Consider the following 17,052-nt stretch of genomic DNA (forward strand, 5'->3'; position numbering starts at 1 on the left):
CCCATTCTGACTGTTCCCTCCCCTCAGATCTCCACCACAACAGTTCCCTCCCCTCCTTCCTGTGTGCACTGCCTAATCATGGTAATAGAGCTTTTATCCTTTGGTCTTTCTGTGCTGCATGTCACTAATTGTCTCCACTATGGGACTTGTAGTGCAGGTGACCGGATGATACGTGTCACTAACTGCCCCTCTCTGTGATTTCTGCTGCATAGTACCAACTGTATACACTCTCACCTGCACTACAAGTCCCATAGTGGAGACAGTGACATGCTCTGCTCTGACACATAGTGTGCTGCATGTCACTGTCTCCACTGTGGGACTTGTTGTGCAGGTGAGAGTGTATACAGTTGGTAGTATGCAGCAGAAATCACAGAGTGGAGACAGTGACATGTATCATCCGGTCACCTGCACTACAAGTCCCATAGTGGAGACAATTAGTGACATGCAGCAAACTATGTGTCAGAGCAGAGCATGTCACTGTCTCCACTCTGGGACTTGTAGTGCAGGTGACAGAGTGGAGCAGATTGGTCCCATGCAGCTGTGCTGCTGGTGGGAGTAAATGATCACACTGCCGACACCGCCCGTTCTCCTGACAGCTGAGCAGAGCGGGCGGGTGGACAGTGTGATCAGATACTTGCGTGACAGGGGGGATTTCAGTGGAGGAAACCCCCCCTGTACTCCACACTGGAGCCCGTACCTGCCACAGCTGAATGCTGGTAAGCGCGCGCTCTGCCTTCACCGCTCCACAGTAAAGTTCTCCGGCTCCTCCCCTCGATGCTGTGCTGTGACGTGCGGTAGTCACCGCCCACAGCCCAGTCAATCAGTGTGAATGGCGCTGGCATCCTCTGACGTACCCGTCTTGTTTGAGAGCCCGGAAATGCCGGGACGTCAGAGGATGCCGGCGGCCACAGCTCCAGGCGGTCATGTGACAGGCACTGAGCGTGCAGGATAGCGCCGCTCAGTGCCAGAAATGGAAATAGAGGCTATTGAAGAAGATGCAGACAATAATAAGTGAAAATCATTGGGGGAAAAAAAAAAATGGGTGGACCACCCCTTTAATCTAGACCATAAACATTAACGTTCATCTCTGCTACATAACATCTGTCCTAACAGAGTGTATCAGTCTCCTTTAGCCGACAATGACATCTACGCTTTATTTTCTTCAGTGCAGCAGTAGAAAGAACTGAGATTTTGTAGGAACAGTCTACGCACGATCCACTTCTTTATACATTAATGGATACTTCCTTATAAAATACAAAAAATTCCAAAGCCAGCTTACCGGTACTCCCCGATGTGTGCAATCTTTTGTACGGTTTAGGAACAGAGTCCGCAGGGAAAATAGGGCAGGAGCTAGCCTCGAACGTCAGTGTAGAATTATAGTTATCCAATACAAAATCTCAGTAGATATCGTTTTAAAAAAAAAAAAATTCTTTTTGCAAAGCAATTTTGTTTAAATAATTCCATTAAAAATAATTCCACACGTGGGGCAAAATAAATGTCGGATAGGGGTAGTGGTCACCCGGAACACGCGTTTCGGCGTATGTGCGCCTTCTGCATTGTCCCGGATAGGGGTAGTGGTTTCCCGGAACACGCATTTCGGCGTATGTGCGCCTTCTACATTGTCCCGGATAGGGGTAGTGGTCTCCTGGAACACGCATTTCGGCGTATGTGCGCCTTCTACATTGTCCCGGATAGGGGTAGTGGTCTCCTGGAACACGCGTTTCGGCGTATGTGCGCCTTCCACATTGTCCTGGATAGGGGTAGTGGTCTCCCGAAACACGCGTTTCGGTGTATGTGCGCCTTCTACATGGTTCCTACTAGGGACCATGCAGGAAACGCACGTACGCCGAAACGCGTAGTCCGGGAGACCACTACCCCCATCCGACATTTTTTTTTCCCCACGTGTGGAACTATTTTTTAATGGAATTATTTAAAGAAAATTGCTTTGCAAAAAGAAATATTTTTTAAAAGAATATCTACTAATTTTTAGTATTTGTCCACTGGAGTTTGGATAACTATTTCTACATATACTTCCTTAGATCCTCTAAAAAACTGAATATCATGCAAAGAATTTACTGACCATTGGTGCAAATAAAAAAAAATAAACATTCGTCATTAGGGTATGTTCACACATTGCATTATTCACACTTTTTTCCACTCATTTTTGCCGCCAAAAATATTGCATTTTACTGTACTGGTAATGTAAATTGGATTTCTGAAATCGCACACGGTGCCTACTTTTTCCTTGCAGATATGAATCAATTTGAAAACTGCATCATGTCAGTCAAACACTGCAAGAACGCTGAAAGAATTGTCAACCATTCTTAGAAATGGGAAAAATGCAGCATTCTTCCTGCTACAAGACATGTTTCTGAATCGGAAACATCAGCAGCAAATATTTTGTGTGTGTAGATAGCCATAGTATGACATCACTGTTTCCGGAGTATGGTATATACCAGTATATACCAGTATGATCATCACTCCTGCACAGCAGAGACACCACCTAATTATATACTTTCAGCTTGATGTGGACACATTTAAAAGAAGACAAGTATTTGCGTGTCTGGAGGCGATTGACTTACTCTTCATTAATTTCTGGGACATGTTGGCTAGCCCTTCATGTATCGGGCTGTCCCTGTTGGATACATGAAGCTTGGAAGACTGCTCGTAGGGGAGTAAGGTCTCATCCTTAGACAGTTCTAGCTGTATTGTCGGTGTGCTGCCCGCCTTCTGATGAGTCTGTGATTGATGTGAAGCGCTGCGCTGATTTGCTTCAGAAGCTAACACTTTCAATCTGGACGTATGCTGTGGAACTGTAGGCGCCTGCTGATTACCAGAAGCCGGAGACGTTGCGGACTGATCTGGCCGCCTTGGAGATGGGGACACGGGCTCCGCCAAAGTGCTGTGCTTGACTGTATTTAGGCTGTACGCTCTAATTCGGGACCAGGTAGTGGAGTTAAAACTTTTGGCCTCCAGCCAGAACTTGACTAAATGTTCCATCCGGCGGAGCTCCATAAACTGAATAAAATAAGGGAGAGCCACGTTGTCTTGTAGAACTTGTTCGAGGGTTTTTGAAAGACTCGACTTTGCATCTTGGGACTCATAGTTCAGACACGATCGGCCTGAAGGAGAAAACAGATGAAAACAAATGAAAAACTATATACACCACTGTTTCTAAATGTATAATGCCACCAGCTATATTCAATTGCCATGTACTCTTGTTCAGAGATGGACGAGTTGATAAACATAAAGGGAACCTGTCAGGTGTAATATGCACCAGTACCACGAGCAGTTCTGGGTGCATATTGCTAATCGCTACCTAACCGTCCCTGTATACAGTAGCATAGATAAAAGGATCTTCAGAAAAAGTATTTCTAAAGATCCTTTATGATATGCTAATGAGGCCAATGACTAGTCACAAGGGCATTCATTTCCTTGGCTAGTTGGCCCCATTAGCATGCAAGCATGCACCTGTGGGGGCTACCATGGTAATGAATGCACAGAATCAGAGGATGGTCGCACTCACCTCTGCTGCCAGTGCGCCAGACGCCGGATTTCGGCTCAGTGTGCATGATCCCCGGACTTCCGGTCATGCGCACTATGAAGCCGGGTGTACGCGTCCCGGCTTCAAACTGGTGTAGTGCGCATGACCGGAAGTGCCGGGGACTTTTGATCATAGGCACTGACCCTATGCCCGGCGTTCTGAGATGGTGCAATGAATACAGGTACACGCGTGCCGCTGGGAAATGGTCATCGCAAAGCATGTTGGCACCCCCAGGTGGGAGTACTAATATGTTAAGAGGGCAGAATGAGCACAGGAACTAACTCCCTTGTGACTAGTCCCTGCACTCATTTACATATCATAAAGGATCTTTAGAAATACTATTTCTAAAGAGCTCCTTATGTATGGTACTAGATACAGGGATATTTAGGCAGGGATTAGAAATATGTACCCAGAATTGATCGTGGTTCCGGGTGCATATTGTACCTGAATTAATAGTAACTGAAGCAAAACTGCAGGGGACAAACCGGTAATTACACCTGAGCGCATGACATGACCCCTGAATATAGCCACGATGGGGGTTTTCTGTTATTTCAAGAAAATTGGCCATGAGAAGGAAATGGAATAACACAAACAAGTAGGAAGTAAACTATGATCACGGATGTAATCACCGGCTGAGGGGCCCCGACCATCACTGCTTACTCTGTTGTGATGAGATGTCTGTACTCTGCTGCAGGCCCTCACTGGCTTCAGAGGTCTTGAGTAGTACGTGCAGACCTAACCTCTGTGGCCAGTGACTGGCAGCAGCGATCACGTGCACATGGAAGTAACCAAAACCACTTCTTTAGGCTTTGTGCGCAAGTAAATACTGAAATTTCTGCAGGGATTTGACAGCACATGTGCGCTTCAAATCGCGTAATAGATGCAGTGTTGCAGCAGAATAAATGGCGATTTCATGCGCCCACCATAGACATAGCGGGAGCAGCATCCAAAGCGAACGGAATAATTGACATGTTGCTTTTTTGAACGCATGGATTGGTGTCAAAATTTTGGCATCCAAATTGCTGCGTTCAAACAAGCAACGTGCGCACGTCTCATGCACAATCTACATAGATTGTGCTGGGGACGCAGGACGCATGCATTTACACTGCAGTGCAATACGCAGCATAAATGCATGAATTTACGCAATGTGCGCACAAAGCCTAAGAATGACTGTTCATGATGCAGAGCCCCTGTGCTTGTCTGGTGTGGCCAAACATTTAAGTGAACCTTCCCACCTGCTTGTTTTCCATCTATCTCCACCCTTCTGTGACTCCATGAAGGCAGAGCTGTCAATCAACGGGGAAGGGGGGGGGGGTGTAGGTGGAGATTGAGGGAAAACAAGCAGGGAAAGATGCACTTACATGTGTGCACAAAGCATCTGTATTTGTTTGGAATAGTCATTCTGTGCTGACAAAGCCCCTTTAAGGGGAATCTGTCACCATGTTTTTGTCACCTAATCTGAGAGCAGCATACTGTAGAAACAGATTGTGCTTCCAGCGGTGTCACTTACTGGGCTGCTTAGTGTCGTTTTTATTCAAATCAGAAAATTTTCATTAGAGGACTACTTGGCACACTGCCAGGTAGTCCAGCATATTCATTAGCTCTGTAGAACTGATAAAGAAGGGAATTTTGTTTACTTACCGTAAATTCCTTTTCTTCTAGCTCCTATTGGGAGACCCAGACAATTGGGTGTATAGCTTCTGCCTCCGGAGGCCACACAAAGTATTACACTGAAAAAGTGTAACCCCTCCCCTCTGCCTATACACCCTCCCGTGGATCACGGGCTCCTCAGTTTTGGTGCAAGAGCAGGAAGGAGGAAACTTATAAATTGGTCTAGGGTAAATTCAATCCGAAGGATGTTCGGAGAACTGAAGACCATGAACCAAAAGAACAATTCAACATGAACAACATGTGTACACAAAAGAACAACCAGCCCGAAGGGAACAGGGGCGGGTGCTGGGTCTCCCAATAGGAGCTAGAAGAAAAGGAATTTACGGTAAGTAAACAAAATTCCCTTCTTCTTTGTCGCTCCATTGGGAGACCCAGACAATTGGGACGTCCAAGAGCAGTGCCTGGGTGGGTAAAAGAATACCTCAATAAAAGAGAGCCGAAAACGGCCCCTTCCTACATGTGGGCAATCGCCGCCTGAAGGACTCGCCTACCTAGACTGGCATCTGCCGAAGCATAGGCATGCACTTGATAGTGTTTTGTGAAGGTGTGCAGACTAGAACAGGTAGCTGCCTGACACACCTGCTGTAGTAAAGGTATATATGGTGTGAACACTGCTCTATTAAGGGTGGTATAGAGGTGCTAGTGAGAGGACCAAGGTCCGGACTATAGAATGTAAATTCGAAACACTGCACTCTCTTCAGCATGAGGTAATAGTAAAAGAAAGTCAACAGATTCGTTTTTATCGTGCAAACCAAGTGTCTTTATTTATGAACAAAGTTAGTGGGAGGGACTAAGGGACGTTTCGGCCCAAGCTGGGCCTTCTTCATACCAAGTCACACTCCAATCATAGATGAACTAATATCACAGAGGGAATTTTTTTCTCTCTCCTTTTTAGGGGGTTTTTTGGTATAGAAATGGTGAGGCACTCCACCCAGGATAGAAGGATTGTGGTAGTAGCAAAACGCAAGCCCTTGCTCGTGCTAGCAAATGAATAACTATTGGAATTTGTCCTTTTAAGTTGGGAGAGTTCAATAACTCGTGGTCCCTTAGGTTTACAGTAAGTGGATAAGGTCACGTATAATGCACTTTTGTCTAGAAGCATAGGGGGCTTACTTGCATCTGCAGGCTTTAGGATAGGAATGTAGCAGTGGGTAATGGAGTCCTCTTTGCAGCCGTCTTCCCAGACTGTGGCTTAGAGCTACATTCCTATCCTAACCTTATCCACTTACTGTAAACCTAAGGGACCACGAGTTATTGAACTCTCCCAACTTAAAAGGACAAATTCCAATAGTTATTCATTTGCTAGCACGAGCAAGGGCTTGCGTTTTGCTACTACCACAATCCTTCTATCCTGGGTGGAGTGCCTCACCATTTCTATACCAAAAAACCCCCTAAAAAGGAGAGAGAAAAAAATTCCCTCTGTGATATTAGTTCATCTATGATTGGAGTGTGACTTGGTATGAAGAAGGCCCAGCTTGGGCCGAAACGTCCCTTAGTCCCTCCCACTAACTTTGTTCATAAATAAAGACACTTGGTTTGCACGATAAAAACGAATCTGTTGACTTTCTTTTACTATTACCTCATGCTGAAGAGAGTGCAGTGTTTTGAATTTACATTCTTGACACACCTGCTGAGCCGTAGCCCGGTGTCGCAATGCCCAGGACGCACCCATGGCTCTGGTAGAATGGGCTTTCAGCCCCAAAGGAAGAGGAAGCCCCGAAGAACGGTAGGCTTCAAGAATCGGTTCCTTGATCCACCGAGCCAGAGTTGACTTGGAAGCCTGCGAACCCTTACGCTGGCCAGCGACAAGGACAAAAAGCGCATCTGAACGGCGCAGGGGCGCCGTGCGAGACACGTAGAGCCGGAGTGCTCTCACTAGATCTAATGAATGCAAATCCTTTTCACATTGGTGAACTGGATGAGGGCAAAATGAAGGTAAGGAGATATCCTGATTGAGATGAAAAGGGGATACCACCTTAGGGAGAAATTCCGGGACAGGACGCAGAACCACCTTATCCTGGTGAAAAACCAGGAAGGGGGATTTGCATGACAGCGCTGCTAGCTCAGACACTCTTCGGAGTGAGGTAATTGCCACAAGAAATGCCACCTTCTGCGAAAGACGTGATAAAGAGACATCCCTCAGCGGCTCGAAAGGTGGTTTTTGAAGAGCCATTAGCACCCTGTTAAGGTCCCAGGGTTCCAGCGGACGCTTGTAGGGTGGAACTATGTGGCAAACTCCCTGCAGGAACGTGCGGACCTGCGGAAGCCTTGCCAGGCGCTTTTGAAAAAATACTGAGAGCGCAGATACTTGTCCCTTGAGAGAGCCGAGTGACAAACCCTTGTCCATTCCGGATTGAAGGAATGAAAGAAAAATGGGTAAGGCAAAAGGCCAGGGAGTAAAACCCTTATCAGAGCACCAGGACAAAAAGATCCGCCACGACCTGTAATAGATCTTGGCGGACGTTGGTTTCCTGGCCTGTCTCATAGTGGCAATGACATCCTGAGATACCCCCGACGACGCTAGGAGCCAGGACTCAATGGCCACACAGTCAGGTTGAGGGCCGCAGAATTCAGATGGAAAAACGGCCCTTGTGACAGCAGGTCTGTGCGGTCTGGAAGCGCCCACGGCTGACCCACCGTGAGATGCCACAGATCCGGGTACCACGACCGCCTCGGCCAATCTGGAGCGACGAGAATGGTGCGACGACAGTCGGATCTGATCTTGCGTAACACTCTGGGCAACATCGCCAGAGGAGGAAACACATAAGGGAGTCGAAACTGCGACCAATCCTGAACTAACGCGTCCGCCGCCAGAGCTCTGTGATCTTGAGACCGTGCCATGAAGGCCGGGACCTTGTGGTTGTGCCGTGACGCCATGAGATCGACGTCCGGCGTTCCCCAGCGGCGACAGATCTCTTGAAACACGTCTGGGTGAAGGGACCATTCCCCCGCATCCATGCCCTGACGACTGAGAAAATCTGCTTCCCAGTTTTCTACGCCCGGGATGTGAACTGCGGAGATGGTGGAGGCTGTGGCTTCCACCCACAGCAGAATCCGCCGGACTTCCTGGAAGGCTTGACGGCTGCGCGTGCCGCCCTGGTGGTTGATGTACGCGACCGCCGTGGCGTTGTCCGACTGTATGCGGATCTGCCTGCCCTCCAGCCACCGATGGAACGCCAATAGGGCTAGATACACTGCCCTTATCTCCAGAACATTGATCTGAAGGGAAGACTATCGGAGTCCAGGTTCCCTGAGCCCTGTGGTGGAGAAAAACCGCTCCCCACCCTGACAGGCTCGCGTTCGTCGTGACCACAGCCCAGGATGGGGGCAGGAAGGATTTTCCCTGCGATAGAGAAGTGGGAAGAAGCCACCACTGAAGAGAGGTTTTGGCTGCAAGGGAAAGAGAGACGTTCCTGTGGAGGGACGTCGACCTCCTGTCCCATTTGCGGAGAATGTCCCATTGGAGTGGGCGCAGATGGAACTGCGCGAAGGGCACTGCCTCCATTGCTGCCACCATCTTCCCCAGGAAGTGCATGAGGCGCCTCAAGGGGTGTGACTGACCCCGAAGAAGAGTTTGCACCCCTGTCTGCAGCGAAAGCTGTTTGTCCAGCGGTAGCTTGACTAACGCTGACTGTGTATGAAACTCCATCCCGAGGTAAGTCAGTGATTGGGTCGGTGTCAACTTGGACTTTGGGAAGTTGAGGAGCCACCCGAACTGCTGGAGTCGCCAGAGCGACGGTCAGGCTGTGTTGACACTCCACCCGGGAGGGTGCCCTGACTAGGAGATCGTCTAAGTAAGGGATCACCGAGTGGCCCTGAGAGTGTAGGACCGCCACAACGGATGCCATGACTTTGGTGAAGACCCGTGGGGCTGTCGCCAGGCCGAAAGGCAGTGCCACGAACTGAAGGTGTTCGTCCCCGATGGCGAAACGCAGGAAGCGTTGATGTTCGGGTGCGATCGGCACATGGAGATAAGCATCCTTGATGTCGATTGATGCTAGGAAGTCTCCTTGTGACATCGAAGCGATGACCGAGCGGAGAGATTCCATCCGAAACCTTCTGGTGCTCACATGCCTGTTGAGCAGTTTGAGGTCCAGAACGGGACGGAATGATCCGTCCTTCTTTGGCACCACGAACAAGTTGGAGTAGAAGCCGTGACCATGTTCCTGAGGGGGAACGGGAATCACCACTCCTTCTGTCTTCAGAACGCCCACAGCCTGAAAAAGTGCGCCGGCCCGAGAGGGGGGCGGAGATGTTCTGAAGAAGCGAGTCGGAGGACGAGAGCTGAACTCTATCCTGTAACCGTGAGACAGAATGTCTCTCACCCATCGGTCTTTGACATGTGGCCACCAGGCGTCGCAAAAGCGGGAGAGCCTGCCACCGACCGAGGATGCGGTTCGGGGAGGCCGAAAGTCATGAGGAGGCCGCCTTGGAGGCAGTGCCTCCGGCGTTTTTTTTGGGGGCGTGACTTAGACCGCCACGCATAGGAGTTCCTCTGGCCTTTCTCTGGCCTGTTGGACGAAGAGGATTGGGACTTGGCTGAGGGCCGAAAGGACCGAAACCTCGGTTGTATTTTCCGTTGCTGAGGTCTCTTCGGTTTGGACTGGGGTAAGGACGAGTCCTTTCCCTTGGATTCCTTAATAATCTCATCCAATCGTTCGCCAAACAATCGGTCGCCAGAAAACGGCAAACCGGTTAAGAACTTCTTGGAAGCAGAGTCTGCCTTCCATTCGCGTAGCCACATGGCCCTGCGGACTGCCACAGAATTAGCGGATGCCACCGCTGTACGGCTAGCAGAGTCCAGGACGGCGTTCATGGCGTAGGACGAAAAAGCCGACGCCTGAGAAGTCAAGGACGCAACTTGCGGAGCAGAGGTACGTGTGACCGCATTAATCTCAGACAGACAAGCTGAGATAGCTTGGAGTGCCCACACGGCTGCAAAGGCCGGGGCAAAGGACGCGCCTGTGGCTTCATAGATGGATTTCACCAGGAGCTCTATCTGCCTGTCAGTAGCATCCTTGAGCGATGAGCCATCTGCAACCGATACCACAGATCTAGCCGCCAGTCTAGAGACTGGAGGATCCACCTTGGGACATTGAGCCCAACCCTTAACTACGTCAGAGGGGAAGGGGTAACGTGTGTCATTAAGGCGCTTAGTAAAGCGCTTGTCCGGAAATGCTCTGTGCTTCTGGACAGCATCTCTGAAGTTAGAGTGATTGAAAAACGCACTGCGTGTACGTTTGGGAAACCTAAACTGGTGTTTCTCCTGCTGCGAAGCCGACTCCTCTATAGGTGGAGGTGGGGGAGAAAGATCTAGCACCTGGTTGATGGACGATATAAGATCATTTACTAAGGCGTCCCCCTCAGGTGTATCAAGATTGAGGGCAACGTCAGGGTCAGAGCCCTGAGCTGCGACGTCCGCCTCGTCCTCCAGAGAGTCCTCAAGCTGAGACCCCGAGCAGCGTGAGGAAGTCGGAGAAGATTCCCAGCGAGCCCGCTTAGCCGGTCTGGGACTGTGGTCCGTGCAGGAGTCCTCCACGTGAGACCTAGGGGCCACCCCGGGAGCGCGCTGCGGCGCAGACCGAGAGGGGCCTGGAGGCGATGATCCAACAGTGCCCGGGGCCTGTGTAAGGACCGGTCTGGACTGCAAGGCTTCTAGTAGCTTGGCAGACCATTTGTCCATAGACTGAGCCATGGATTGTGAAAGTGACTCAGAGAGTTTCTCAGCAAAAACTGCAAACTCTGTCCCTGCCGCCTGGACAGTGGAAGCAGGAGGGTCTGCCTGAGCCGAGGGGCCCACTAGTGACCGAGGCTCCGGCTGAGCAAGTGCAACAGGGGTTGAGCATTGCTCACAGTGAGGGTAGGTGGAACCCGCAGGTAACATAGCCCCACAAGAGGTACAGGTTGCAAAAAAACCCTTTGCCTTAGCGCCCTTGCTCCTTGTGGACGACATGCTGTTGTCTCCTAGGAGAGAGATCACTGAGGGTATATAGCCAAAGGTAAACAACCCGGCCGAACAGAAAGAAATATATACATATATATATATTCCGGCACCCTAGGGGGACCAGCACCGGGTGACCGGTGTGGCTTACCGACCGCCCAAAGCGGAGTGTGTGTCCACCAGATTCCCTGCCTTAGGTCTCCCAGAGCTGCAGAGCTCGTTCCTGAAAATCCTCCACCGGCAGAATGTGTGTAAAAATGGCTGCCGGAGCTCTCAGGGGAGGAGGGAGCCGTGGGCGGCGACTAGAAAAGTGCGGGAATCTGGGGCCCCACAGTGATCAGTGAGGGGGGGGAGGAAACATAAAGTATGCTCCAGCCCTCACTGCCGACGTCAGGTCGGCCGTCCCGCCCTTACCCCTGACTGGCAGGCCCGGGGGCGGGAGTTATGGTACTAGGCCGCAATGAAGCCGGGGACTAAATTTAATACCGCGGCCGACAAACAGGCTCGGTCGGCGCGGAAGTCCCGGTCTTCACAAACCAGCAGCTGCTGCAGCGTCCGTGAAACAAGCGCTCCATGCACAGTCCCCATGGGGACACAGAGTACCTTATAGATGCAGGGCCCTGTCCCTGAGGATACATAGACTCCTGTCCGGCAGATTCCCACAGGGGCTGCGGAGGGAGCCCGGTCCCAGTAAATGGACGACCGGTCAGGATCCCACTTCTCCCAGAGCCTCTAAGGGATGGTGAAGGAAAACGGCATGTGGCTCCAGCCTCTGTACCCGCAATGGGTACCTCAACCTTAACAGCACCGCCGACGTAGTGGGGTGAGAAGGGAGCATGCCGGGGGCCCTGTGGGGGCCCTCTTTTCTTCCAACCGATAAAATCAGCAGCTGCTGCTGACTAAAATGGGAATGCATGAGTGGATGTGTGCCTCCTTCCACACAAAGCATAAAACTGAGGAGCCCGTGATCCACGGGAGGGTGTATAGGCAGAGGGGAGGGGTTACACTTTTTCAGTGTAATACTTTGTGTGGCCTCCGGAGGCAGAAGCTATACACCCCAATTGTCTGGGTCTCCCAATGGAGCGACAAAGAAATCAACGTTCTCTCTGATCTATCAAAATGACAGCAAACAGCTCAGTAAGTGACATCACTGGAATCAGGGTCTCTGTCCCTACATTATGCTGCTCTCAGATGGGGGAGCAAAAACCTGGTGACAGATTCTCTTTAAAGGATTTCTTCAAAAGTATGAGAAAAATGACATCTGTGATATAATTCAAACGGCAGCATTTATAGTCACGTGCCAGGACGTCTTCAAGATGGAGAGAGAGAGCTTGAGAGGTATCTCGACTGTCCGAGGAGCTGCCATCATAAACACATACACCTCTCGCACCTGAGGAGAGGAGCTGATATGATACAAAATAAGTCTTCACGTTGTCTGAGCACTGAAGCTGGAGAAACCCTCTCCTCTCCAGATGTGCTCAGTGAACAGATTTATCCCGTCTCATGTCAGCACCACTGACAGCGGAGATAGATATCGAGCTCTGTCTCCTCAGCATGCAGATGTCCTGACACGCGCCTAGGATGGCTGCAGTCTGAATTATATCAGAGGCACCATATTTATTCCATTCTGCGTGAAACCCATTACGGCCAAATTTTTAATGGTTTTACCAAGTCTATAAGTTATGCCCTAATTATTGGGTAGGAGATAACTTACTGGCAGATGCTGCCGTCACACTGGACGATCTATCGTGCGATCACACGAGTGATCGTACCCGCCCCCGTCGTTTGTGTGTCACGGGCAATTTGTTGCCCGTGGCGCACAAAGTCGTTAACCCCGTCACACGCACTTACCTCCCGAGTGACCTCGCTGTGGGCAGCGAACATCCACTTTCTGAAGGGGGAGGGACGTTCGGCGTCAAAGCGACGTCACACGGCAGCCGGCCAATAGAAGCGGAGCGGAGGAGATGAGCGGGACGTAACATCCCGCCCACCTCCTTCCTTCCGCATTGCCGGCGGGACGCAGGTAAGTTGTTCATCGTTCCCGGGGTGTCACACGGAGTGATGTGTGCTGCCACGGGAACGATGAACAACCGGAGCACAGAAGGAGGACCAACATTTTGAAAATGAACGGCGCGTCAATGAGCAACGGTAAGGTGAGTATTTTTGCTCGTTCACAGTCGTTCGGAGGTGTCACACGGTACGATATCTCTGACGATGCCAGATGTGCATCACTAACGACGTGACCCCCGACGACATATCGCCAGATATATCGTACCATGTGACGCCGGCATAAGGATCAGGCTGCCGACAGCACCAGCAATCCTAAAAACACAGCCGAGGGGAACATTTTCTGTGGGACTGCTGGATATAGGCAAATGCTGTATACACAGGGGTAAATCACAAAGCAATCAGTAAGTTGTTCCCTAATCTATGGATAGGGGAGAACATAAAAACGCAACTCAAACCTGTTTAAAGAATGTAAAAGCCTTTTTAAGATGGCCATATACATTACATAAGTGTGTCATTTACACCAAATTTGGGGAGACAGACTGACTATCCAATGTGTATAGGAAGGTCTTGACTTTCCCCCAATAGCAAATTTTATGGTCAAGAAAGGGGTCAAACATGTTGGATTTCAATATGTCCGATCGTTTGTTGTGACAGCAGCCTAATTCCCCCCCCCCCGTCCATTGAGAGTACATACATGTGCATAGATGGGGGTCGGACGAAATCCATCTCTTACCAAGGTCTCCAAAATGTGTGGCTTCCATGTGAATTGGCTGCTTTTTAAGTGCAGCAGTCCGACTACTTGAGTACGAGTCCATATTGGCCGATATGGCATTGATAGCCACATGGCTTGGTCCAGCAGCCTCCAGCAAGGCATGATTTTTTGGACTTCTTGATGGGGAATGTACTGGTGTAGATTTAATTTCTAAGAGAGAGAAGAAAAAAATATAACTGTAAATAAGTGTTATAAAAAGTTATACATCTATGACATTAAAAACTAAATAAATACAAGGGGCTGCTGATAAGTCTTTGGCTTTACTCAGAAAGAAACGAGATAGGATGATGAAACTTTACATTTATTCCACATACTCTCCACTGATGTCAACACACTTCTTACATCAATATTCCAAGTTCTGTAAGCCTAGCAAAAAGGATTTCGGTCGTGCCTCAAACCAGGCACCTGTAGCAGCCATGGGACCAGAAATGGTGTGAAATTTGGTACCCTTGAGGTGTTTCTTCAGGTTTGGAAACAGATGATAGAAGGACTGAGCTAGATCTGGTGAATAAGATGTGTGGTCAACCATCTGGAAGCCCAGCGCTGCCAGTTTTGCTGTGGCCGCTTGTGTAGTGTGAGCGGAAGCGTTGTCTTGCAGGAACAAGATTCCTTTGGACAGCTTGCCGCGCCTTTAGGCCTTCAGAGCTGCCTTCAATTGGTCCAAAAGTTGCACCCAGAAGGTGCATATTGCTAATCCCTGCCTAACCGTCCCTGTACAAACTAGCATAGATAAAGAGATCTTTAGAAAAAGTATTTCTAAAGATCATTTATCGTATGTTAATGAGCAAGGGGACTTGTCCCAAGGGCGTTGCTTCCCTTGCTAGTTGGCCCCTGTGATACCAATGTGATATGACTGAACAATGAGTGTGATTAGATAGGGATCCTAATCAAATGATAGTGATCACAGGTATTATTTGATCCATCCAAAACTCAGTATCAAAAGAGGTGTCCTCTGATTGAACCTATTTCACCATGACCAAGCATACGTGTTAGCAGGTCTTGAACAAACCACTATTATGAGGAAGGAAACTTTACAGTTCCACATATGCAGGAAATCGTGGTTAGTTAAAAACATGGCAGGAAGCTGGTGATGTAACATTCACGGCTCATTGCCATATATGCAGGAATTTAGTGGTCAGCCAGTGGTCATCTGGCAAAATGTGCAGGAAGCTACTGGTGCCCACAGCAGTGTGTAGTCAAGTTACATTACCATGACTCAGCAATCACATGCTGGTTACCAATTGTAATACTCAGTGCACACAACGTACAAAGTTTCCTATAAAAATACAGGACTCGCTTAGTGAGATTAGGGACATTTCCAGGACGCTCAAGTGGACGCACCGCTCCTGTGATGCAGAGACCGGGTTGTTTTCCTTCTCACTAATCGAGTCCCTCCGATGAAGAAGGAAGTGCTACAACATACGGTAATGTTGATGCATATTTTTTGTTATTGTATAAGATTCTATGACTATAAAGTAGTTCTAATGCCTATGTATCATTGATTATTGATGTGCTATTAAAATAAATAGTATCTTGCTATAAAGAATCTTAGTATTCGTGCCTGATTAGGATATCAGTGAGCGCTTCGTAAGTACGGGCTTTCAGCCCCTTTTTAGGAGAATTTAGCAAGACAGCCCCATTAGTATGTTCGTACACTCCTGTGGGTGTGATATCATGCTAATGAATATGCATCGTCAGAGGATGATCTCACTCACCTCTTCGGCTGCCATAGCGTCAGACGCTGGATTTCAGCTCAGTGCGCAGTTTGGGTCAAATTCCGGGGTCATGCGCACTTAGCCGAAATCCAGCGTTGGACGCGATGGCAGCCGAAGAGGTGAGTGAGATCATCCTGTGACGCTGCACATTTATTATGGGGAGATAAGGTATGCACACCAGTGACTATGTAAGGGGAATACATGGAATAGCAGAAACTGCTGTGTGAATACTGACTTGAAAAATCCAATAGCTATATGCAAGAGTGAAAATGTGAAAAAATGGAATCTGCATTACTGCCATGAACATATGAATCAAGAGAAATTTAGCTACTGAATTGATCAATGCAATAGAGCCCCAACACTACGCCAAAGTATTTCTCTACGTTGGGGTCCCTAGCTTGTGTGTGTCCTCTCATGCAGTTAAAAAAAACTTACCGTGTATGGGAAGCTGAGACCCAGGCTATATATACGTATGATATGGATTGGCAATAGGTGTGGTTGGGGAGGGTTCACAAACGAAAAACTACTAACAAATAAGGAATAACGTTTGGAACACCATTCTAAGTCTGAACTGGGTGCAAAAACCTAAAAAACAATCAATTCAGTAGCTAAATTTCTCTTGATTCATATGTTCATGGCAGTAATGCAGATTCCATTTTTTCACATTTTCACTCTTGCATATAGCTATTGGATTTTTCAAGTCAGTATTCACACAGCAGTTTCTGCTATTTCATGTATTCCCCTTACATAGTCACTGGTGTGCATACCTTATCTCCCCATAGTGATGTTTTTTTAGGTTTTTGCACCCAGTTCAGACTTAGAATGGTGTTCCAAACGTTATTCCTTATTTGCTGCACATTCATTAGCATGATAGTATGCCCACAGGAGTGTACTAACATACTAATGGGGCCAACTAGCAAGGGAAGCAACGCCCTTGGGACTAGTACCAGAGTTCATTAGCATACAATAAATGATCTTTAGAAATACTTTTTCTAAAGATCTCTTTATCTATGCTAGTGTATACAGGGACGGTTCGGCAGGGATTAGCAATATGCACCCAGAACTGCTCGTGGTTCTAGGTGCATATTCGACCTGACAGGTTCCCTTTAATAATATACTGACATTGCCGGCTTTTTGAATACAGAGCTTTGGGCTAAATTGTATATGTGCTCTGAAACACAAAAATATGGTGCAAGTCATGAACGACTGGTGCATTTAGCTTAATAATCTACTATGATCATCACTGTCCCCATTGGGGTTCACAATATAAGGTCCCAATCATCAAGTCTTTTAAAGTGTAAGACAAGACTGAAGTATTTGTAGGAAACCTTTATGAACACGGGAAGAACATACTAAGTCCTTGTAGGTGTTAGGTTTAAACTCAGGATTACAATGAAAC

At 48.5% G+C, this 17,052-nt stretch overlaps 1 protein-coding gene across 3 annotated transcripts in view; it reads right to left on the minus strand.

Moving 5' to 3' along the window:
• The window catches only part of AKAP10 (A-kinase anchoring protein 10), a 107,926-nt gene that overhangs the window by 74,113 nt on the left and 16,761 nt on the right, over positions 1-17,052 (minus strand). For all 3 annotated transcript variants that reach the window (XM_075335177.1, XM_075335176.1, XM_075335178.1), the window contains exons 3-4: positions 13,900-14,088; positions 2,583-3,122 (exon numbers count right to left, since the gene is read on the minus strand). In XM_075335177.1, coding sequence (XP_075191292.1) covers positions 2,583-3,122; positions 13,900-14,088 — 729 coding nt within the window. The remainder of the gene's footprint in view (positions 1-2,582; positions 3,123-13,899; positions 14,089-17,052) is intronic.

This window comes from Anomaloglossus baeobatrachus, chromosome 2 (assembly GCF_048569485.1).
Source record: "Anomaloglossus baeobatrachus isolate aAnoBae1 chromosome 2, aAnoBae1.hap1, whole genome shotgun sequence".
Taxonomy (NCBI): Eukaryota; Metazoa; Chordata; class Amphibia; order Anura; family Aromobatidae; genus Anomaloglossus; species Anomaloglossus baeobatrachus.